General features: G+C 38.5%; 1 protein-coding gene across 1 annotated transcript in view; it reads right to left on the bottom strand.

Annotated features, from left to right (window-relative positions):
* MBOAT2 (membrane bound O-acyltransferase domain containing 2) overlaps positions 1-25,780 on the bottom strand; it is an 87,350-nt gene that overhangs the window by 19,524 nt on the left and 42,046 nt on the right. The window contains exons 4-5 of the mRNA XM_041477923.1: positions 9,718-9,813; positions 5,769-5,824 (exon numbers count right to left, since the gene is read on the bottom strand). Coding sequence (XP_041333857.1) covers positions 5,769-5,824; positions 9,718-9,813 — 152 coding nt within the window. The remainder of the gene's footprint in view (positions 1-5,768; positions 5,825-9,717; positions 9,814-25,780) is intronic.

Below are 25,780 nucleotides of genomic sequence, written 5' to 3'. Positions count from 1 at the left end.
GATATCAAAATCAGTCAGCCTTGTGACAAAAAAAAAAGATTGAGGAGCTGAGGGCAAGTAAAAGCTAATTTAATTCTATGACTCATGGAAACACTTGCTGTCTACAAAGAAGGAAATTCTGTTGTCTTAGTGTGTGACTCCAGTGTGGCCATGATTTACACACACTTATGACTTCAAAACCACACTTTAAGTCTTCAACGAAGCTGAGACTACAGAGGGAGTTACCAACTTGCCACCTCCTCTCTTTCAATATGGCCTGGGAAAATGCCTTCCTTGGTCCTGATCCTTCACAGTCAAAAGTTATCTTCATTCAGACTCATTCAAGGCAAGAAACTGAAGAACAAATTATCACCCCCTAACTTCATGCACACCTTTGATGCCTGAGGTTTTAGCTTTTCTATTTTCCAGATTCTGTGCTTCTTTAGTGTGTGGGTCTGGGCTTCATATTAGGGGATGGTAAGCTCTCTTCACAGAGTAGGGAGACAAAACAATTCCTTCTCTAACTGGGGACCAAGGACAGCCAACCCAGATCTCAGGCCTGAGAGCGATGGACTGAAGAGAGAAAAACAAGAAGGGACTTAATGGGCTAAAGCTGTAATTGGAAAATTAACTCCAATATGCTAATGGACCAGAACTTATAAAAGTGTGAGACCCCGTGCCCGGTTGTCCATTGTGTGACCATTTTGGGTTCATCTTGGGTGTAGCCCTGGCTGGGCTCTTGTGCTGCCCAGGGTGTAACCACTGAGGCGTTCTAATAAATACCTACTTCATTCTTTAGCTCTGTCTAGCCTCTCTTCTAGGTCAGCCTTCACAAGGCATCACCTTCTCTTCCTCATCATTTCCTTTTCAAATCTTCTCCTTGGTTCTGTAGCAACAACTTTTATGCTGATAAAGGTACTGAATAAAAAATGTGGAAGCAGCATTTTGAAAGATTCTGTAACCTGTAAGGCCATAATATTACAGTTCCCAGGTAGTGAATCTCTGAATTTAATACAAACAGAAATTTAACACAAAGACACCTATGGATGGATGTAGATCCCACCACATAGCTAGTGAATTGTCTCATACAGAGCCTTCAGTCTCTCACAGCCCACACAATGTAAACTGACTGGAGCAGGAGCCTCCTTTGCCATTATATTCCACATAAGTATTCTACCCTGAAGTCAGAAAGAGGAAGCGATCCAAATGAACTTGCATAAAGCCAGATTAGTCATTAAATAAAGGTAATTAGTCAAATGAAATATTTCATATTGCAAATGTGTGACAAAAAAGGAGGAAAGAACCTCAAACCTGAAAGAGATTAATCTAATCACTGAAATATGATCCGTGGTTTTGGAGAGGTAGAAGGAAAGAAATGGTCTATTTAGAACAGGTTTTAGTTATGTACATACATACATACGAAGTTATTTAAGGTCCAAATAACTTTGTGAGCAATGCACTTGCTGTCTAAAACATACTGCATCCAAGTGCACCTCCACTAATTTTTCATTTCCCTATCTCACAAAGGTTTTCCTCCAGCCAGCAGATTCTTTGAGGTCAGGTTAGTGGATTTCCCATTTTGTTGTTTTTTTTTTTTTTTTTTTAAAATGCCTTCCGAGTGCCTTGAAGGCCCATTTATCATCTTAGCACAGCATGCAAGAACATGATCATCTCTGTCATACTCTTGAAAGCTTTCAGGAAGCTACCATTAAGATTTTTTGAATCACAGAAAATAAACATGGAAAAGGTGCTCTTCCATGGCTGCTTATTCAATATGAGATGAATTAATGAATACACAATGACTACTTCCCAGGCCCATGGGAACACAGACCTGATAAACCACAGCTGTTCTCTACCTACTACACACTGGAGATGAAGAACTCCCACTTCATCAGCACACTGCTGCTAGGGAACTCATGAGGTTTTGTAGCCTTCCTCTGGGGATTTTAAGAATTCTTTCTTCTGTCCTAAAGCAAGGTACTACCACAACAACTGCAAGTCCTTCTTACTACCAAATCACACAGCAGAGATTAGAGAAAATGGGTTTTATTGAACATCTGTTAGACAGGTGAAGCAATTTAGTCACTCAGCAACTGGAACTCCATCTACTCATCTGTAAAGCAGGAAATACTCCTATGTTCCTTCCTTGGTAAAAGAATTACGTAAATCATCAGTAAAAAAAAAATTTCCCAAGTGGTCTACATCATGAGGAAGTTGAGTCTTTACATTCCTTCTCAAGAGCCCATATGCTAATGGTAACAAACCCTTAGGCACACACCACTGTCCTGCCACACAGACTTTATTATAGGATATCATGACTGCTTCTGAGCTCTCACTACAACAGTGTTTACAAATACATCACCCCAGCTTTGTGGTTAAACTTACCCACTTTTGTATTTCTATGGAAATCTGGCTAATCAGTAACTAAAAATGCCTAGACATAGGATTATATATTAATAATAAACATAGATCCAATCACAGGCTCTGTTGCAATTATAGTCAATTTTTGTAGTTCTGAAATGCATCACCAGCTGAGCCCAAATTCTTGTTGTCATTAAAACATTTTAAGATCCAAAAACAGACAATAATAGTTTTAGTTGTTATTGCCACACTGGCAGCAACAAAGGCAAATAGGTAGAATGCCCACTGAGTAAAATTGAAAAAACCTACAAAAAAAGCAAGAAAATTTACAAGTCTTCATATCCAGAGAGACATACAAGCAAAACACAGGCACAAAACTATACTTGAAAACTTAGAAGGGGAAAAATACAATATAATTCCTTTAACTGCTAAGGACACATACTATAAAAAAAAAAATTTGGTAACTGATACTGAAACAATCACCATACTGTCACTATCATAACAGAGAGCACATTAAAAAAATAAATGAAAATCAAGAGGTAGATGGAGACAGAGCATTAAAAGGAAATCCTAACCATAATAAGAAAGCAACAAGTTACCAAATAAAAACCCGAAAACAGCACCACACCACGGCAGTTTCGCTGATATAATTAACAGAAATATTAGAAAGCAATGTTTTTTGTTAAACAGCTGCAAATTTTTTATTCTAATAAAAATAAAATTCCTTTTTCTCCCTTAACTCTGTTATTTGCCTGAAGTGTTGCATAAATAAATCTAAATCTTGCCATAAAGAATTAATATGGACATCAGCAGTTTCCAAATTACATAAAAAACATTTCTGCCTTTAGAATATACTTGTGAGATGCCAGGGGTAATCAGCAAAAAATGCAAAGCAAATGTTAACACACTGACTACTCATTTTTGGCATTGCTCATTTGAGTGACAAGGAACTGCAAGGTAAGAACTATCAAAGGTTGAAGTTCAAAACGTAAATCAGAATACATGAAAGGCATACTCCAAATCTCTTCAGGTGTAAGTATGTGATCCATGCAAACTTCTGGAATGTTTGTATTATACAGCAAACTTGAAGTACAGTACCACAGAATAGGCTGAAATGGAAGGGACCCCCAAGGATCATCAAATCCAAATTGCATGCAATTTGCATTTTATTTCCCTGCTTAAAAAATTCCTCACAGTAAGAGCAAAGGGTATAACAGTTATAGGGGTACTTAGTTTTCAGCTTGGAATCAAGCATATCCACTTAGCTAGACAGACACTTGAATATGCAGTACAAGTGAGTGGTCTTTGTGGCTACACTCATTTCACTCCAGGACCTTCAAATGAAACCAGCTGAAGACAACAAACTGGCTGCCATGGAAAGATCAAGTCCAGAAGACTGGCCTTTACCAAAAACCAACCTAGCTACCACTGGAATCTTGAAGTTTACCAGCAACTTCCAACACAGCAACATTTTTTTCTGGCTGTTTATTTTCATTACACTCCTTGAATGTACTGGTAAAAAATAAGGGAAGAAAATAAAGTAACTGGTGTTGAATATAGCCAAGCTGATGTGACTAGAGGCTCAGAGTGCCATTAATCACTTAAAATTATTTGTAACATTATCTCCTCTCCTGTCCCTATATCTCTAAGTAATTTCCAGTGGAAGCATGTACTTTTGTACAGTGAACAAAAGCCCACTGACAGCAGGGCCTGTTTCATTAATTTTTCATGAAGGATCCCTTTTAGGTTGTCTAAGATTTAAAAATTTTGCTTTAATGCAGTTTTAGTCTCCCCTGCACATATTTTCTCATCATCTCATGACACCAGACTATCAGCTGCTTCTGAACTCACACTGGTCACATCAACTTTTGAAAGTCATGTTCACAACTGCAACTGTGATCATCCAACTCAAGGAATCTGCTAAACTGCAGACACAACCAGAGAAATTTTTCCAATATACTGCTAGTTACTACTCAAAGGCTGACAAAGAATTTAGAGGTCAATGAGCAACAAAATGTCAAGACTTACACTAAAAAATCAGTGCATAAAGAAATCCAGAAGAAAATACAAATTATCTGAATTAATTTAAGTAGGAAAAAAATCTAGTCTAGTTCATGATGAAAGTTAAGAATAGAGCTGACTAAATGAAACATGTGTCTCAAGATTGCCAGGAACACTCACATGCTTGTTCCACACCACCACTCCACTATTTGTGCATGATGTCAGCAAATTCAGAATAGCTCTTTCCCCTACCAAAATAATAGTAAGAGGAAGCATTCATGCTTGATACTAGAACTATTACTTCCTTATAATAACCTGCTTCCACTAACTTGTGTTCTCTGTACTTCAGCTGATTATAGATTGCAAAATTACTACTTCTGAATATATTTTCTCTGGAAGGTGAACATCAATGTCTTTGACCAACTAAATAAGCCCAGCATTATTTAGTTTCATTCATACAAAGATACTTTATAAAGGTCTTTTCCCAACTTTTCATATTCCTGAAAGTTTTTGCCCACAGGCTTCTCTAGACAGTGCCACTTAACAGGAAGAGAAAAAAAACTAAACACCAAGAGCACTAAAGCCAGGGTGCATTTGAGACAGAAACACATTGAACTTCATGCACGATGTTAATAAACAATATCAGAACAGCAGGTGGCTTCATCCAGGTGTCTACACTCCCAAATCTTCAGCTGACATCTGTAGCTCCAAAGTGATTCAAGCTAATTGGACGGATTTATGAGATGACATTTTCAAACTTGAAAATGAAAATTACTCCTTTGAATTTTGAGGTAACTAAAAACCCAGTATCCTACCCATAAAAGCCAACATTAGGATTCATTGTCACAACCAGGGCCTACTTATCTGATAGATATGTCTGACAGAAGACATAAACATAATTAGATAATCTCTACAGCAATCTGTTAACTGTGAGTGTAATTATGATACTAAACAAAATGAAACACACAAAGGTTTTATAAAAATCAGCATATATGGCACAAACAAGGGAAGTGCTCAAGAATTAGCATTTTAAAACAAAAGGTGCTCAACAACTGAAATGACATGTGCTTTTTCTATCCATCTGTCAGCAACGGAGGTCTCTGAATCTGGAAGTTCTTTAGTTAACTCTCACAGTCAATACCCCAGCCCAAAAGAATATCATTGCTCTTTAGACACTGACTGCAGAAGTGTCACTGGTCTTCTGATAAGTCATATCTTCTGCACAGTGTCAGCATTTTTAGAGCTTCTGTAGAGTCCAAGCAACATTTCTCAGGCCTTTCATTAATAAGCATCAGTGAAACAACTGAGACACAGAAATTTATTTGGCCTTGAAACACAAAATTGGTCCAAAGTAATTCACTGACTCACAATGAACTTTGGTAAAATTTATTTTGTATGGAAAATTAAACACAGTAAAGAAATCTTACCATCATGAATCTCAAATGCCAAACTAGTGATCTTCTGTGTAATTATCATCATTGGACTGTCAAGAAAAAAAAAAGGGAAGAAGAACAATTCAGATACAAATTCAGGATTTTCGTTCACTTATAAATACCAGGGGAAGTTTATATTAGGAGTCCAGGTTAACTACTCTAAGCTAGAACATCTTCAATGCAAGAACAAAGTGTTTAGTTTATTCACTCAAACCATTGCAGAGTTTTCAATGCAATGAGAAGAATTCAAGCCTTAAATGCAGTATTTGATAACGCCTGTTTTTTATTGCTGCATTAGGTTCCACAAATACAGCTGAAGTGTTTCTTATCTATTTTTTACTAACATAGTTTATTTTTTTTACAGGGAAAAGAGTAAAGAAGAAAGGACAAAGCAATTATATTCATTAAAAGATACAGCAGCAGTAAGCAAAGGACAAGAAAATTATAACAAAGTTGAATATTAAACTTTTTGAAAATTAAAATAAGTTATTTAGCTATGCAGACCACTTCCATGGTTTCTACTAACACCTGATTCTATCTTTGATTTTTCCATCAAGAGTTATAATTTGCTCCAAGTAAACATACCTAGCAAAACAAAAACCCAGCAAAATTATGCTGGCTCAAACAGAGTTCACTTTGTTCTGAATTTAGAACACTTGAGTGAATCTTCAGCTGTCCAAGAAATATTCTGCCCTGGCTAGCCAAGTCAGTTTTGTACCAGGAAATTGTACCATTTTCATAGTATCTAAGAGCTTTTGCCTGATGTGAATCTCAACATTATGAACCACCTCCCTGGGGTAGGGAAGCAATGGGGAATGCATAAAGTAAACTACTACAATTTAGAAATTTAATTTGGAAAACAGATCTCAAAAAACACATCAGGGGTTGAATTTACCTAGAAGTATCTGAGCTGGAGACAAAAAAAAACCAAACCAAAAACAAGCAACAAAAACCAAAAACCCCTCACAATAAAATAATAATGCTGTACAATGGACACTTAGTTTTGTTCACATCTTGAGTGCACTTGGCATTTTTATAATATATTAAATTGGCACAGAAACACAAATCCAAAAGCCATCAAATCCTCCTTCCTTAATAGGGCTACACCAGTATTTTGCCATATGGTTCAGTCCATCAAATTGATTTTCCTTTTAGGGAATGACTAAAATGGTTTCAAAGCACACAGTTATTTCCAGTCCTCAAAATACAATCAGGGGAAAAAAATTCTGTGGTACTACCAGTGCCCCAAAATCCTGATATCAAGACTAGAGTGACACATGAGGGTCATAAAGGAAGAAGACTAAACAGGAACAGATAGTCTGGTAAATCCCTCATACCTTTTTCTAGCATTTAATCTGTAGGCCTGCCTGGTGCTGGCAGAAATCCCCAACTGACTCTAAACATAATGGGTTTTGCTTCTATAAGCAGACATGTGACAGCATGGGTCCTGCCTGGTGGAAGGATGGAGTCCAGGAGGAACTCAGTCAGCCCTTACATTAATTCCAGCTGATAAATCTGTCATTGTTATCATAGCAGACCCTGGTATTCTTTTTTTTTTTTTTCTCCTGAAGCGGCTATTCCAGTATCATCAAATATTTGGCCGAAAAGCAAAAATCTAGACACTAAAAGAGGAAGAGTCTTTCCTGGCACAGTGAGGCTGTGAAGCAGGATTTTAACAATCCCTTTTAGGTGCTGGCAGAAAGGCAAAGGAGGCAGCTGGGATCTGTTAGTACTGCAGCCAGGACCACAGAGCTCTGCACAAGCAATTGCATCTCTAGCATGAGGTGTCCCCATCTTCCTCCACTGTCAGTGCACTGAGACCTTTCTTCACATTTTGAGCAGATTTTCTCAGCTTGGCCACCTCAGGCAAGCACTGCATGCTAGGAGAAATATCTAAGTAAACACACATTAAAGCTCTTTTGGGGCTAACCACTATACAAATTCATGCTAACATCTTTAGAAGAACTTGCTCATACTAAAGCTCAGCAGCTAGTTAGACAACTTTATGGTTTTTTTGAGCTTACTCTGTTCTCCCAGAACCAGAGAAAGTTTTCTTTCTCTCCTGTTTTGGAAGTAATCTCTGTCTTGCATCAAGGGAGCACATCCAGTGTATGCCAAAGATTTAATGTGATATGCATACATCAAGCTCCCAAACTGGTACATGAAAGAGTGGTTTAAATCTACCATCTCAAACATACAGAGAGTTGGATCTAGGCTTCAGAACAGTTCTGTCCAGAGCACAGAGCTCATAAATCATAGAATGGTTTGGGTTGGAAGGGACCTTGAAAATCATCTACCTCCATCATCCCTGCCCTGAGCAGACACCTTCAATTAGATCAGGTTGCTTCATCCAATCTGGCCTTAAACTTCTCCAGGGATGGGATGTGGGAATATTCGGATGTGTTTAGACCTAACAGAAATCTCTGAGCTACCACCAAACCATCAGAGCCACGTCTGAAAGCAGTACAGTCCCATCTGAGCAATGGCGTGCTAAAGCTCTACCAATTGTTTTGAGAATGAGAACGACGAAGTGCAATTGCACAGTCAGTTCAGAACTTTGATCACTGCCAGGCTTGTACACTCTGGCCCTACAGTGAACTGGAAGGGACAGCATCTGGATTACAGTTTCACTAGTAGTGGTGAAATTAAGTTCAACATCAGTAAATCCAGTGTTTTTATGCACATGACTGTGCTGCAAGCTCTCATTACAGCCAGTGGAGATGGATTCCAGAGTCAGGGGCATCTGACAAGTGACCCAGTTCACGCTCAGGTACACACTTAGTGGTGGGTCAGCTGAAACGCCCTCCAGCCTCCACTGTCCACACCGATCACATCTCTGCTAACTACAATTGGAACTTGGATATCTGGCTTGAAGGCAGACACTTGGATGTAAGACAAATGTAGAAAGATGTTTTAGAAGGTAAGAAGATAAAGATGACAGAAAAGATGAACTCAACCATAAAAGCTTTTGGCTTCAGCCTACAAGTTAATTTTCTGGACTACAGGCCTGTTACCAATAAAGACTGAGAAGTAACAAGGCTAACAAGTACAATTCCATCAAAGGTTATGCTAAACTACAGAGACCACTGCCACTCACAGCATCCCTGGAAAGAACTTAATGCGTTATTTCAAGCAGACTAGCAAATACTCCTCATCTCTTTTTTTTCCCGTCCAGAATACACACTCTCCTTTAAATTAACAAAAGCACTATCACAGCAACAAACTTGTTTTTAAGAAATGCTGTACTTCACTTCTCTGTGTCTGCACAGAAAGAAGAATTACCAATATGGTGGGTTTTGGGGGTTTTTTTTTGCCCATTTAATTCTGTTTTGCTCCTATACAGTTCAAGTCGAATATAGGTATAAGTTCATGAGATAATGAGGGCACACAGAGACAAAACCTTTCTGTTTCCAAGCTCTCTGTGACTACCTCAACACCCAGGGGCCTGTCTCCTTAGCTTTCTCCTTCTGGAACATCTAACATAAAAAGAAAAAAAGAAAGAAACTAAAAGTTAAATTCCATAAAACGTTCAGATTTTCCTCAAAAAGTGGTATTAGACTGTGCCAGGCAACCAAGTACACCAGACACACTTCAAGGTTCATCATGTCTCAAGGATGGTAGCAGACACTTTAATGGAAAAATCAAAGAGAAAAAATTCCCATAGCCACCAAATCCTTTATGCCACTCAGGAACAAGAGGCAATAGATAACACATTGGTGGTTCTAACAAGAACAATTGTTCACAAAAATTCTCAGTTTGTATGATTAAAGCACAGTTACTCATATATTTGCATGTGTGCCAATATGCACATACATGCTCAGCTTTCTCCCAAAGTTTTAAAGGTTGACACAATTAATATTGGGCAACCAATAAAAAATCCCCAACAACAACAGATACAGTACCACTTAGCAGGAAAAGATAGGAAGATTATTTTTCTCCTTACCCAGAAAAATCAGCAGAATACTGTCCATAATCAAAGATATAGACCCTAGTAATTTGGCACACAGTGAGGTATCCTAAAGCAAAAACAAAGCAATACCTGGAAAGAAAATGGGAAAAAAAATTCAATTAAAAATCATAAGCATTTCTCCAATGAATAAAGTACCATTTCAATAGAGTTTAATCTCCAATTATTTCTACAAAATATTACATAACAGGAATCTGTAATTACACTTTTATTCTGCCTGAGGGTTTTTTTGCAATGTTTATTCTATGCAAACACATACTTTTTTATTTGAAAGTGTGCAGTTCAACCATATAAATTCTACTGTCAGTAGCCAGAATACTTGTTCACATAAATAAAGCCTAGAATTTACAATTGTAAACACCACTGTAAAAACTGCAAGTCCTATAAAGAGAAAATTAATCTGCTAAGGTTGATTTTTTTTCTCTTTTTTTTTTTTTTGTAGTTCAGAGCTAATTTTTGTCTTTATGAGCACAGAAGTTTGGAAAATGATACATCAAATACTTTCCATTGCATGTACTGCTATGTATTCAAAATTCAGTACCACCAATTGTATTGCTGCTGTTTTCAAAGGAACTGAAAAAGGCAAGTAATTTTCAAATACACATATTAAAACATAGCTGAGTGTAAAAGGAACAGGACACCTTTTGTCCACTATTAAGCTGATTCGAGCAAAGGTAAGAAAAAACACATACACAAACTATAAAAGTGTTCCAACATTATAACTAGATGAACTATGAAAGTGTTATTACATACCGAAAACTAGTTTTACATACCATTTTCACAACAACACACTAGTGAGAACTGATTTGCCAATACACCTCACATAATCTGCCAGATATTCTTTGAAGTCCAAATGGACAGTGAATGCCAGCAGGAACTTAACTAATCCTTTAGGAGTTTAATGTAGGAACTGTACCATCTTTATTTCATGTTCACAAGACTGATGTGCAATCCCTGCTGCAGACTGCATAATGCATCCAAAACCCAATTAGAATGAAAATATTCATTCAACAAACTGAAAATCACAGCCAGGACTGAATGTAGGTGAACTAGTGAGAGACACTGCAAGACAATTTTGCAATATGACTTTCTTTTCCAGATAAATATTTTGCAAAAATTTGTTAAGAAAATCTAAGGTCTTAGAAATTATTCTTCAATCTGACATTTGCAGTTTAACCTTGAACTGAAAAATGTGCTATATATAAACCAGTGTATATTTTAAAGCATCCAACTTTGAAATTACAGATTACCTTATATACCATTAAATTACATGTGTTTTGGTGACAAAAAAAAATTAGAGGGTCTGTTTTAGCAATAGTTTATTTTGTATTTTCATTAACACTCATAATCCAGAAACAGTATTATACTGGGAGACGAAGTGGTACAAAGGTGCTTATAGGAAGAATACACTGGCACAGGCTGCCCAGAGAGGTGACAGATGCCTCATCCCTGGAAACATTCATGGTCAGGTTGAATAGCGCTCTGAACAACCTGATCTAGTTGCAGATGTTCTTTGCAGGGTGGACTAGATATCCTTTAAAATTCAATTCAAACTAATCCACAATTCTATGAAATAAACAACAGTCATCATGACCAACATGGTAGGGGTTTCTCACAACATTCAGTTAATACCCACACTGAAGTTACGTACAGAAATGGAAGAAAGAAAAACAAAACTCCTTAAGTTTCTTGATTTGATTCCAAATTTCAGTCTGAAACAAAAGCTGTCTTCTGACAGAGCAGTGAAATTTGCTGCTGTTGCACTCAAACACAACTACGAATCATAACCATCTTCCAGCTATGTCAGCCACAGTTCCAAGTTACACACAGACTGGAAGACTGAAAATTTTTAATTGATGAGTAAAACATAGGAACTTGCAACCCATACAATGCTTTTCAACTTCCAACTGCATCTCTGCACATTAGTCATGCCACATCACATCCCTTGTTCATGAGAAATGTCATTTCACCAGGCAAAGTACGGCAATATGTTCTCCCCTAAAGAAACTTAAAAAGACTTAGGACAGCTTGCATCATTCCTATTGTTTCTTCTGCAGGTTTGTCGTGCAACTTGCTGGTCATCCTAATTCTCATGTAAATCCATCTTTTGTTAAAAAAAATCAGATAAGATCTGAAAATGTTTTGAGAACTTTCTAGAGCACTCTTACTACATGTTTCTTACTCTCTTCAATGATTCACTCACCAACCCTTAGATCAGAAAATTGAGTGAAGTTTTGCAGAGCTCAACCACATCAAGTTTTACCCAACTATAAAGCTAATCACAAGCTTCAAACAAATGCAACAGTTTTACCCAAGTTTCTCCACCAGTAGAAAAGCAATTGGTCTTAAAAGCCAATGTTGCTCTATACTTGCTTCTCACTGTATAATGTTCTTGTGAGCAGAAAGATGAAAGTATTTCACACTGAACATGAACAGCTACAAGCAAGTCACAACATGGTTATTACTACAAGTAACTTTTAGACAAACTGACCTGCAATGAATACTGTATTACCTAACAGAAAGACACAAAGACATTAATTTAAAATATGTCTGAGACTAATTCCCAGGATCTTTGTCAATACAACCTTACTTTATCTATCAACAGATGCACCAAATTCAGACATATCTGGGAGACACTAGAGCATGTACCAGAAAGTAGAACACAGTGATATTTTTAACTCCCTATTAAAAGTTAAAAAAAAAAAAAGAAGAAAAAAATTAAGCAAACAATACTGGATAGCCTGTTATACATAAGGGCTTTTCTTGTACAGGTATTTAATATAATATTTCAATTCCTTGCAATTTTTAGCATCTCAGAACACTAAAAACAGTATGCAATATGTTTTACCCATAAAATTGTATCTTTCCTTTAAAAATAAATGTATCAAGTAAACTACCCAATGTTTTTTAGAAGTATATTCTAGCATATTATAAATGAAGTACCTTAACTATACACATAAATATTACAATATATAGAAAATTCTAAGTAAGCAGCCTCTCCAAGTACTTCTTTACAGAAGATGTTCATCAAGAGAACATCTGTTTAATTCTATTTTTTTAAAAAAGGCAAATTGATCTCTTATTAGCAAATAAAATACATTGTCCTATTCATTATTTTTTGTCTAGTCATGCTTTGACAACTAACATTAAGCAACATACATATCAGGAATTTTCACCTGCATGTATACATGTAAAACCAAAAAGCATCATTCTATCTATATGTGTGTGTATATATACAGAGATATATATATATATATATATCTCAACATATATATATATATATCTACATAGATATAGATATGTATACACACACACACACACAGATATACAGGGTTTGGTTCCTTCCCATTACATGAACTTTCTTCTAGGCTCCAAACATCCTGATGGAATTTGATATACATTTCCTATTACTCTTTCTGCTGCTAACATTACATAGAATGACTCCTTAAACACCATTTCTGCTAATGCAGAAAACTTCAATCTCCTCTCTGTACCCCTCTTTTTTACTGTCCCCACAAGTTTAGCACAGCCAACACAACATTCACAACAGCATTGCTCACTTCAGTGTAAAGTGGTTGGATTTTGTTTGAACAGTTGATTTTTTTTTCCTACAGGTAAAGCATTTTTATCCATTGTCACTTTACAATTTCACTCCACATGACACAGCATCGTGGTCTAACTGCAGCTGGCAACCACTCCCTCACTGCTCCCACCATGCACCCACCACCCACTGGGAAAGGGAGGAGTAGAAAGAAAAGGTGAACCTCATGGGCTGAGATAAGCACAATTTAATAAGTGCAAATAGATAGCATAATAATAAATATGCTATTACTGATAATAATAATTGAAATTACAAGGAGAGGAAAAACAAGTAATAGAACCCAAGAGAAAAGAGATGCACAGCACAATTTCTCATCACCTGCTTACTGAGGAGCAGATCAGTCCCCTTCCAGGTAACTCCCCCCAGTTTATACAGTGACCATGTCACTCTATGGCATGGAATATCCCTTTAGCCAGCTCAGGTCAGCTGTCCTGGCCATGCTTCCTCACAGCTTCTTGTGCACCTCCTCACTGGCAGAGCATGGGAAACTGGCATGCATCTGACTTACAGCAAGCATTACCTAGCCACAACCAACATGTCAGTGTGTTATCAACACTATTCTCATACCAAATCCCAAGCACAGCAACGCACCAGCTACTAGGAAGAAAATAACATTGTCCCAGTCAAAAGCAGGACATCCAGCAGCCATCCTGCCCAGCACATCCCATGTAACAGGAGTCCTTATGTCCATAAGGCTCAGACAAAGTGTCCATCTAGCCCAGGATCCAGAACTTTGTCCTCCCCACAGGAGGAGCTCACTGACGCCCAGGAATGCAGATGGGCAGAACAAGCACAGAAGTTGCTTCCCAGTGTTCTCCCACACTCAAACCATCAGCACACACCCAGATTCAAACACACTACCCACGTGTTTAATAACGCTCAGCATACTATACCTCTATCAACTTCTGGCTCCAAAGCACACCCTCATCTTTATCACCCTCTGTTGCTCCAAATACACTTGAGAAAGAGCTCTTAATCTCAACATATTCAGCATAACCACACACAAATTTGGTAGAACTGAATGAGCCAGCAGAACCCACTTATATAAAGCTTCCACACATTTAAGAATATAAATATTACATATGTGGTTTAAAGGCAGAACTCCCATCTTTTACCTGTGTTCCTCAAAAATTTTGGGTTGCTAGTCAAGAAAGAACATGCACAGGTTAATTCTAGAGCTTTGTCTCTGCCGATGAGCCAGCTGAGCAGCACACAGATCCAGGCTAACAATCAGCCAATGTATGTTATGTTTTTGCATAACAAAGTGTGGGAGGTGCATTTTCATTTTACACTTTTGGGGGACTCAGCATCTTAGTTATAAAATGTACATTCCTACTGTACCTATCTCTGTTTGCACAAAATGCAGCAAAAATAGAACTGTGACCTTGACAAAGGCAGGCTTTGAGAGATGTCATAACAGCTTCTGTTATTTCAGGCTCTTCTCATGCAGTAGAAGGACAACAGCACAATTTGCTATTTTGCTGGAAGAAAGTTAAATAAACCAATCAACACAGAGTGCTTTTTTACCAGCTAGTTGGCACATACTACAGATTTAGCCTTGAAATAAAGGCTTCATGTCCAGTCAAGATCTACTTCTTCCACTATGCTAAGAAAAAGTACTTTTTTTTTCTTTAAATGTGTAATTATTCCATTTCAAAAGGCAGGCCTAGACACCACGTAACATTATACTGCATTGATTTTTAGAAAAGGTGACAGAATAGCCTCTGAGCTTTCCCAAGCCCTGTGCTGAAAGCTGCTGCATGGGTTTGCTTGCTTGTTTTTCTACAGATTATGATAAATTAAAAAAAAAAAAATTAAATTCTTTCCTCTAGGGTCAGAACGAAATTATTATTAAAATCCAGCTATATTAATTTTTAAATTCTAATTATCATAATCGGTTTGCATTGTTCACATAGATAAATTCAATTCTGTGCAATTAGAACATACAATATTTGCTTTAAAAACTTCAAAAGGGAAAAATGTACATCAACAAAAAGTCCAAAGTGTCAAAGCTAAACATCTAATTCTGCAATCATCCATCACAAGCCAACAGAAATACTGCTTAGAATTAGCTTAGTTTTGACTATGTGACAGCCTCAAGGTAAGCTACTCTGCTCAATCTGCTTTTTTTACACCAAAAAGAGTTGCCTATTTATAATTTCTTAATGTATGCGCTATTGACATACATAATTGGTATTTCTTAGGAAACAGATCAGTTTTATGATGTAAACAATAACAGCCTCAGAGTGTGTGTGCCTCTAAAATACAAGCAATAATAATCCTTTTGCCCACTCAGAAGCTTCTGATTCACACACTAATCTGTCCCTTCTGATTACTTCAAGTGGAAATCCAATATGCATTGAAATAAACAACAAATCAAAAGACAAAAGCAGGCTGCCATGAGCCCATTTCCAGAAAAGCATCCATACCATCATGCTTTGGTAATAAGCAATCTATCACATTCTGCCCATTTCCAACCCATCTTCATCCCAAGATGAAGATTTTTGGGTCTGACAGCCATTTTAAAGCAAATTTAACAAGTGGACAGAGTTGTCCAACATTCAGATCCAACAGCAGCCCGACACCACCCGGGCAGGAGGGCGGCCCCAGCCCAGCAGCCTGGCCTGGCCTGCCTGTCCCAGGGCCCACGGCGGGTTTTGCTCAGCCACAGGGCAAACCCCATCCAGCCCTCATCCAAACAGACACACAAGGCTGGGCACACGAGGATTCATCAGCTCAATTCTCCCAGAACCATTGGTGGTGGCTTGGCTGTTTGTTTACTGCAGATCTGCTGCTGACATTATCACTTGACTAATGTATTTTGATGTTTTGCTACATAATGGCAACATAATGGTTTGGGAAAGTAAATCTTTACCAAGCTAAATTAAATGATCATTCCAGTAATAGCTGCAGGCCATATTCCAAATGCAACATTAATACATGACAAATGCAACACAGATATTCTTGTCAAAAACGCGTGCAAAACCACTTCAGATCTTCCATGTGCTCCCTAACGTTACATTCTCTTGCTCTCCCCCTGCTCCCTTCAATTCTGGAACATCTCAAGGACAAGGAGACCAGCTCCAGACTCTCATAAATGAGAGAAATATCATCTAAAAGAGAAGACAGGCAGGAGGGAGGGTGCTTTCATGTCTTCCCTGGAATGGAAGACACATATTGTGTGATTCATTCTTCCTGTAAGACTCCAAAAGGAACACAGAACTAGGAAAGTGGGAAAAAAAATATTTGTCCCCCTAAAAAACTCAAAGCTGAGAGCTGAAGTTGACTATGTCCAAAATTTAATGTTAAACTGAGATGAGATATGAGGGGTCACCTAAGTTCTTTCTCACTTGAAAAACCATATTGTGTCATATCAACCCCTATTTCTGCAATCACTTGAAAGTATAACGGTAAACAATGCAGATAAGAACACCAAGTCCGACCTTTGCATTTCAAAAAGTTGACAATAGTATAGAGCACTTAAAAACAAAAAGAAGAAAGCCTAACAGCTTCACAACACACAATCGGTAAAGGCAGAACTCCATGATGCTGGAATCTGCCTTACAAAACCCTGATGAAGGAAGTAGAATCTTGAGATCTTCTGACAAAAATGAGTACTCATAATTCAGAAAACAAATAGCTGACATGCTGTGAATTTTCATCTGTTCTCTCATTTTTCTACACAATATTTGCCTAGCTTTAGAATGTTTCAGCATCACAGCAGGCAAGTAATTTTATGCTTCCTCTTTCTTCTATGTGATACATAAGTAATTTTTCTGCAAACACCAGAACTACTCCCAGTATCATCAATTTTGCAAACCAGCAGAAACCCATAGAGCACAGAGTCAGAAAAGAGTCTCCTATTAGGAGTGTGGTAGCAAAACAACTTCTCAGATTATTTTTAAGGAAATAAAAATGTCATTACAGAACACTGACAATAATGGGACTACTGCAAGTGCTATTTTAAAGAACAAGCCTAATAGTCATAATGGTTTAGAAATGGTGAACTAGAACTGCTAAGTACAAAATATTTTATAATAATTTTATTTAATTGAACCAGTAAGCTTTGTACAAGAACTCAGAAGTAGTTTAACAGAACAAGTTTTCTGAGGGCAAAACAATAGCGAGGTCAATCATTAAACCCATCACTGCTGTTAACTCGGCACTTGGCAAGTATCATCTTGGATGAAGATAAGAGGGAGCTGTTATTTCCATTCACCCACTCACCACCCTGCTCCAGGCACACACCCCCTCGTGCCCCACGCTCACGTTCTGTGGGCAGGAGCAGCATCCCCGCGGCCTCAGCCCTCCAATCTCTGCTGCAGCCCCACACCTTGGCCTTGAGACACAGCAACTGAGGCACACAGCTGGTGCGGCTGCAACACTGCCAGGTTTGCTCAGCCATGAGGTGATGCCAGCTGGAATTTGTGTTCAGCCAGCCAGGAGACATTTCCTGCATGTGTTAAGGATGGCAGCAGCTGAGGAACACACGGGATACGATTTGCTGAGAAGGTGGTTGTGCAGCCAGAATCAGTGCACAGGGCAGCCAGCAGATTAATAAACAACCCAATCCCTGCAAGCAGCGTGCAAAACAAAAGGCCACAGGAATCAGATTTAGTTACAAAAACCAAGTATTTTAATGATTCCAAGACCAAAGGAAAGCCAGGAGTTTGTGCTAACAACCTAACACAGCTGCATTTTCTTTTAAAATATTTCTCAAAACAAAATGCCCTACAGAGGTATTTTATCAGAGGGGATAATGGTATTTGTATTTCCCATCCTATTTCTTGCTTTGCCTATAGGAAGGAATCAAACAATTCTGTTTTCAACAGGGTACTGAATCAAGTGCAAGCCCCACAGCAGGTCAGACCTGCACCAACAGTGCAGCTTCTACCTTGCTGAGCTATTGACACCATCTTGCAATCAGACACATCTCAAACAGCATAATGGCTGCAATAAATCACTTCTGAAACAAATAAAACCATTTCTGAAAAATACAGTTTGCTTAAAACATAGCATAAATGAAATGCCTGCTTTTCTCCAACGTTTAACATTCTTCTAACCTGGAAAGACCTATCCCTTCAGATTACTTGTTTCATTTCTGTCCAATCCCCATCCCCCAGCTAAGTTAAAGCACTGCTACAATGCCCTATCTTCGGCATCCTTTAATCAATGCATGCCGATGTATATAACATTCACATGATGCATCAACGTCACCACTGTCACAGTGTTTGTCATACGGTCCTACAGAAACATGCAGAGCCCTAAATCAGCTGTTTCCTGCTCTCAGACAGAAGAAAACCTGTGGGTAGCTCCATTTTCTTTGCTCAACGATGAAGCCTGACACAGGAATAGATGATGGCAACTTCTATTTTCGCGCAGATTTTTCTCCCGCATGTGAGAAACACTAATGACTATTTCCAGGGATGAATTTGAGATACGCCACAAAAAACAATGATACACAAGGAACCCATTATGAAAAAGCCTTGCATTTATTTTTGCCTTGCATTTATTTATTTTATTAAAAGCCTTTGCATTTATTTATTTTTCATGCTTACAGTTAGTAATGGAAAACCAAAAACAAACAAAACCCCCCAACAAACAAACACCACACACAAAAAAACCCCACAGCAAAATAAACACCTACTCTATGACAGTCCAAGTCATGGCACAATCACTTATGACCTACTTCAACCCCAGGCAAACAACATTACAGAAATATGTATTTATTAGATTTAAATTAGAAAGTAACTACGTTGCCCAAGTATGTATGTACCTATTACACATATTTGTATTTATATAACCCATACCTTTTTATATTTTTGATTTATTGGAATAATGTCTTGATCCTATTTCATGCATATCTAAACTTGGCAGCACTTTTGGCCTACCATAGCCACTGAACTGCTTGCACTCTGATTTGTCACCTCCCTGCTCTTCAGTGGAGACAAACAAATCACTCACATTCATCATTTTCTAATACGCTTCAAAATTTTCCCTTTAAATGCCCAGTGCAATCAAATTATCTCACAATTTATTTTTAATACGAGAAATTTAAAAATTAGAATGGCTCAGGTTATTCCAGACAAATTAATCATATGACCTGGCCTTCACAGTAAGTTGTATGAAGTCAACTAATAGATACTTTTGGGTAGATTTAATCACAGTATATGCTAGCAGAAGAGGCTACATTTCTGTAAAAATGCAGTCTTCATGTCAATGCTAATAAAGAACTTCAGGTTGTTAGTCAATTATCCTTTGAGATATGGGATTAACACAATGAACTGTTCACCTATATGTATACCCATATTACTGCCATTTGTCTATCACTCCTCATCAAGGTGTTCCATTACCTTCCTGAGTTATTTTCTCTCATATATCCTAATGTAAGAATTCACTATAGACCTCAACTTTCAATTCACATAATAGAGAAATTTACATAATAGAGAAAAGCCATTTAAGATTCTCTGAAGAAAATAAATAATCATCAACTTTACTTCAACAATTTCTTTCTCCCAGCATTCAAACATTTTGCATACTCACTATCTGGAAATTTCTCATACTACTGGTTTCTTCTGTTTTGTACAAGCAGGGATATGACCAAACACAATGAGCCATTCTTTATGCAGGTTAAGACCTTTCTTTCTTCATCACAAACAGGGTGTCCAAACAAATGAACTTCTCACTCCCAAATCTTTTGCAACACTGATTTACCAATGAAAAAAATCTTCTGCTGCTAGCAGTACTGTCTAGAGACAGCAAGTTACACACAAAGAAGGCATCTGCAATCGTTTTGCCAGCTCAAAGCGTCCTTTGTGAAAATTTTTATTACCTGAGTTCTTTTATCTACAGGTAACACAAAAGTCACAAGAGAATTCTAAAGAGACATGTATGAATTTTAAACCTGAACTACAAAAAAGAGACTAAGAAGGGAGTTAATCTTGAGTTGCACTTTTCATAACTGATACTATTCAGCATTAGGAAATATGCTCAAATTTTTTCATCATTATTTGGAGCCATTATACAGTGAAAAACTTAGTATTTATTAAAAGCCAAATACTATCAATTCAAAGTTTGTTAAACTCAGAACAATAGTTAAAAGAGTAGTTTATAAGAAATAGGTTACACCTTTTTGTTCATAGCAAGAAATATATGTTATATAGATATAGAAGAAGTTTACTATGATTACAATTGCAAAGGTCCCACTGCACATCAGACAATTCACCATAACACCACTGAACAGCCAGCACAGACAGGCAGAATCAAGGGAGATAAATGGACTCCAGCAGCCTGGAAACCTATCACAGACTCATAATATGATTACAAACAGGTGGTTTAAACCAAGATCCACAAATGCAGTGGTCCTCTTTATACAGCTGTTCTCTAGGCATTCAAATTCCCATTGTATGAATCCACAGAACCTTGATATTTACTTGCTAAATTTACAGAGCTACTTCAATCCCTCTGACTGCCCCATCTATATAGCACCTACAGAAACACCTGGTGCACAAGAGCATTGTGAGCAAGGGTGTTATAGATTTCAATTCACTGAACTGAATTACAGGATCACAGAATACTAGATTAGAACTACCTGATCCAACCTTTTCTGGAAAAAGTACAGTCTAGATAAATAGCCCAGCACCCTGTCCAGATGAATCTTGAAAGTGTCCAATATTGGGGAATCCACCACTACACTGGAGAGATTATTCTAATGCTTGATTGTTTTCACTGTGAAAAATTTTCTTCTTATGTCTAATTGGAATCTTCCCAGGAGTAACTTGTACCCATTACAAGTAATTTTTTCCCTTTTTTTCCAAAAGGAATCATATGAAGTCTCTGTTTTCTCTATATCCACACTTTAGGTATTGGAATACAGTAGTAAGGTCTCCCCTGAACTTTCTTTTCTCAAGACTGAACAAACCCATTCTCTCAGCCTTTCCTCGTATGGCAGGCTGCCCGGTCCTTTTACCTTTTCTGTGCCCCTCTCTGGATCCCCTCCAGCCTGTCCACATACTTTTCTGCAGAGCAGGGACCAAAACTGAACACAGTGTTCCAGATGAGGCCTGACAATCACTGAATAGAGTGGGACAATGACTTATTTCTCTCTGCTGATGATGTCCCTGACCAGCATCCTGTTGGTTTCCTTTGCTGCAGCAGCACAATGTTCACCCTTGAGCTGTTGTCCCTCAGGTCCCTTTCCCAGAGCTGCTCCCCAGACAGGCAGATCCCAGCCTGTGCTGCACTCCTGGACTTTGCTCTCACAGGACCTTACACGTGCCCTTGATGAACTTCACAAGGTTCTTGTCAGCCCACTCTTCCAGCCTATCCAGGTCTTTCTGCAGGAAGACAGTCTCTTCCAAAGCGTCCACTTCTCTACTTTGTTTCATCCCATCTTGCTGATTACATTTGAAGATACTGAAGTGCAGTGGGCCCAATAGCAAGTCCTGGGTGAATCAATTTGGGACAGGATGCCAGTTTAAAGAGGAGGCACTATCACCATCTGGCTGAGAGTGCAGTTTCTCAGCCACTTCCCTATGCACTGCACAAATTGCTTGTCTAGGCCATCACACATCAGTTTCTCTAGGAAAAGGCCACAGAAAATGGTAATGAAAGCCTTGGAGAAATCCAGGTAGATAACATTCACCCCATCACTCCCCATCAACCAAGCAGGCTGTTTTGTCATAGAAGGCAATCACGTTTGTCAAGCACCATGCTGGCTTTTCCCAACCATATGCTTCATCTGACTTGTGATAATCTGCAGCAGGAAGAGATGTTTTGCTTTCCTAACTGCATCTCTGCACACCCTGACAACGTCCTTGTATTTTTCAACAGGTGTGCAATAAGTTTTCCATCTCTGTTACAGTTCTCTTTTGGTTTTGAACACACTCAGAAGCTCACAGTTAAGCCAAGGGGACCTTTTCCTCTGCTTACTCCCCTCACCTTTGAAGGGGATGAACTGCTTTTGTGCTTCCAGGAAAACATCCTTGAAAAACTCCCAGCACTCACTAGCTCCTTTATCCTCCATAGATCCCTCCCAGCTGAGCTCTGAGTGAGCAGAAATGTGCTTTTCTAAACTCCAAAGTTTTTGTCTCAGTACTGCCTTCAGCATGCTCAGCCAGATCCCAAACACCACAATATTGTGATCACTGCCACCGAGGCTACCACTAACTGAGCTATTACAAAACAGGTTTTGTGCATTTTTGAGCAGTCCCTCACTCCTGGCTGGCACATCTAACATTTGTATATTATGCCTTTGTCCAGCAGCTGTTAGGAAGCAGTTCCCTGTGCATTCCAGAAACTTGATGGATGACACATCAACTGCTGTATGGTTCTTCCAACAAATGTCTGGGTAGTTGAATTCGCCCATAAGAACCAGGTTCTGTTGACCTGAAGTTTGCTTAAGTGACCCAAATATTGCTTCACCCTATCATCTTGGTTTGGAGGTCAATGGCAGATGTCTACTGTAAGACTCCAGTGGGGACAACTACTCTGAGCTTGGCCCAGAAGCATTCAAAAGGGCCTCCATGATCACCACAGATGGCTATTACACATTCAAGATTCTCCTTAAGATAGAACACAACTCCTCCTCCTCTTCTTCCCTATCTATCTTTATAAAACACCTTACAGCCGCCCATCACAGCTCTCCAGACACATGACCTGGGGCCCTCCATGTTTCAGTTATTTCTATGATATAGCAACTTTGTGGCTGCACAAGGAGCTCCAGATCCTCCTGTTCCCCAGCTGGATGTGATGATGTGAGCATTGCCACTTAGGACCCAGCCCATCAAGTCCTTCACTTTAAAACTACCCTCACCAAATTGGTCAGCCTGCTGTCAAAGATCCCCTCACCTCTTCCACACTGGTGGATCCCACCCCTCCATAATAGACTATAGTTATCAAAGAATACCCCATTGTCATAAAGCCCAAACCCTCATGATGGCATCAGCCACAAAGTCAGAAGTTAACTCACATCATACATCTATTTCTGGCTGCACCCTTTCCTCTAACTGTCAAAATAGAAGAAAAAGACACCAATATTTTTCATTTGGACTCCCAGGGCTCTGTAGTTTTCCCTGATTTTAGTTTATGCTGAACTGCTTTATGGTCACTATTATAAGAACACCTAAACACTAAACTTGTCTACTCTCCAAAACAAGTTTTTAATTAAAAGGGTGTAACATATTTATAATTTGTGTTCACATTAATCAAAATCACTAATTCTCAGAACTTTTAATTTTATTCTAAGCATGTGAAACTCTACACTGCAAGCCTTCAAGACTAAAAATAGTGTGATTGCCAGTCAGCCAGAAATTTAGAATGCATCCAGAAGCTCCTACGCTGCACTTGCCAGGAATGTCAAGACTTTGAAAAATCACATACATTATAACAGTCAAGACAAACTAATCTGTAACACAAGCACACAGAACACACTCTGATTTTTCATTACTGTGAAGCCTGGCAGTATCACTGCCGTTCAGCATCCTTCTGTATTTTCATTATAAACCAAATTTGAAGAAATGTTTCAGCTAAATGTGCATGTTCTGGTCTACATGCCTTAAAAAAACACAGTTTAACATGTCTGGAGATTATGACACTTAGTAGTGACTTGAGAATATGAAAGGAAATCGACAGTATCTTTTAAGTAAACAATTTCATACTGTTTTGGTGACTGAAATCTAGAGGTACCCACGAAGTCTCAGACACAGTAATGAGAACTCCTCCATGAGGGGTTTGGATCAGCTGTATTCTATTTATGTCCAACAAAACACAGCGAGTTTATACACCTATGTTTTGTCACTAGCTGTTTAATTAAATATGTTTTCACAATGTGAAAAAATCTCATTGGTTGATCTTTAGACCACCAGGTATCCATCCAGCCACAGCTAAATTTCAATTGCTATTGAATACGTGGAGTGCTAGCCCTCAAATATCTTACAATGCTCTTGTGCTACTAGTAATCACTCTCCTCCCACTTGTAGCTGTTGGAAGAGCTGAGAAAAGATTCTGTAAAGACATTACTAGTCTGAAAGCACATTCTATCTAGGCCTTCCTGTTACTTGGAAAACTTCAGTCACAGAATGGGTCAGGTTGGAAGAGACTACAGTGGGTCATTTGGTCAAATCTCCCTGCCCAAGCAGGGTCATCCTAGAACACAGGGCACAGGACTGTGCCCAGATGGCTCCTGAATATCTCCAGTGAGGGATACTCCACAGCCTCTCTGGGAAACCTGTTTCTGTGCATGGTCACTCACACAGTAAAGAAGTTTTTCCTCATGTTCAGGTGGAACTGGTGGAACTATCTGTGCATCAGTTTCTGCCCATTGCCTCTTGCTCTGCTGGTTGGCACCACCTGGCTCCATCCTCTTCACAGCCATCCTGTAGATATTTATACACATTGATGAGGTCCCCTCTCAACTGCCTCTTCTCGAGGCTGAACAGGTCCAGCTCCCTCAGCCTTTCCTCATTTGAGAAATTCTCCAAACCAATTTAGTAGCTCTCTGCTGGACAAAGGCATAAATTGGGACAAAATTTAAAGATGGAATGCTTTTCAAACTTCTGGGTCTTCTTCCAGGGACAAGTGTTTGCTGTAACACCATTTCACATACAGCCTTATGCCAGCACACACATTCAAATTAGAAAGAGGCAGCAGGAAGAAAAAGGTTGGTGGCAGTCTTGTGAGAAGACAACAGAACTAAAAACAAGCAAACAGACTGTAAGATTCATATCTTGTTTTACTGATTTCAGCTGAATGCCAGAACCTTGTCATACTTCATCTCTGGAGATGCAAAGATAACAAGGGTTGACTGAGAAAGGATGGGAAAAAAGAAACAATAGAAGCCATCATGAGAAAAAACTTTCTACTTGAAGCAGCATCAAGTGTAAAGGACACCTACAAAAGAGAGATGCAGTCCTGTCACAATTCATAGAGAATTATATAATTAATAACTATCCACAGTAGTCTTAAACCTTTCAGTTGACAGTTTATTGAAGTATTTTCAGTCTTTATGAAGTTCTGCCATACAGATCAGATATTTCGATTATAGTTGAAAGCAGTACAGAAGTTAGCCTTCAGCTGTTAGTAAATTAAGATCAGTGACACAGCCAAAAAATCAGCAATACACCCTTCAGTTATTTGTACCTTTGCCAGAGAAGGTATTCTAGGAGACTACAAACATATTAGCACATCTCTAGCCTAAACTGATTATTTTAACACGACAAAGACATGCTGCATTTCTGCAATGACTGAATTCATTTCTCAAATTATTTCAACAGTGAACCAATAAAGCCTATGAAAGTAATGATACGAAAAAAAAGTGAAAACACACGTCTCCTATAAAATCTACAACTGCAAGAATAAAGGGACAAATATTTTAATCCAAAGGCACAGTTATTCATCATGGCCCAGTCACACTGGATCACTGCAAAACCATGAGACCAG

Source organism: Pyrgilauda ruficollis, unplaced genomic scaffold (assembly GCF_017590135.1).
Source record: "Pyrgilauda ruficollis isolate IOZ18807 unplaced genomic scaffold, ASM1759013v1 scaffold42, whole genome shotgun sequence".
NCBI lineage: Eukaryota > Metazoa > Chordata > Aves > Passeriformes > Passeridae > Pyrgilauda > Pyrgilauda ruficollis.
This window is presented reverse-complemented; position numbering and strand designations above follow the sequence as displayed.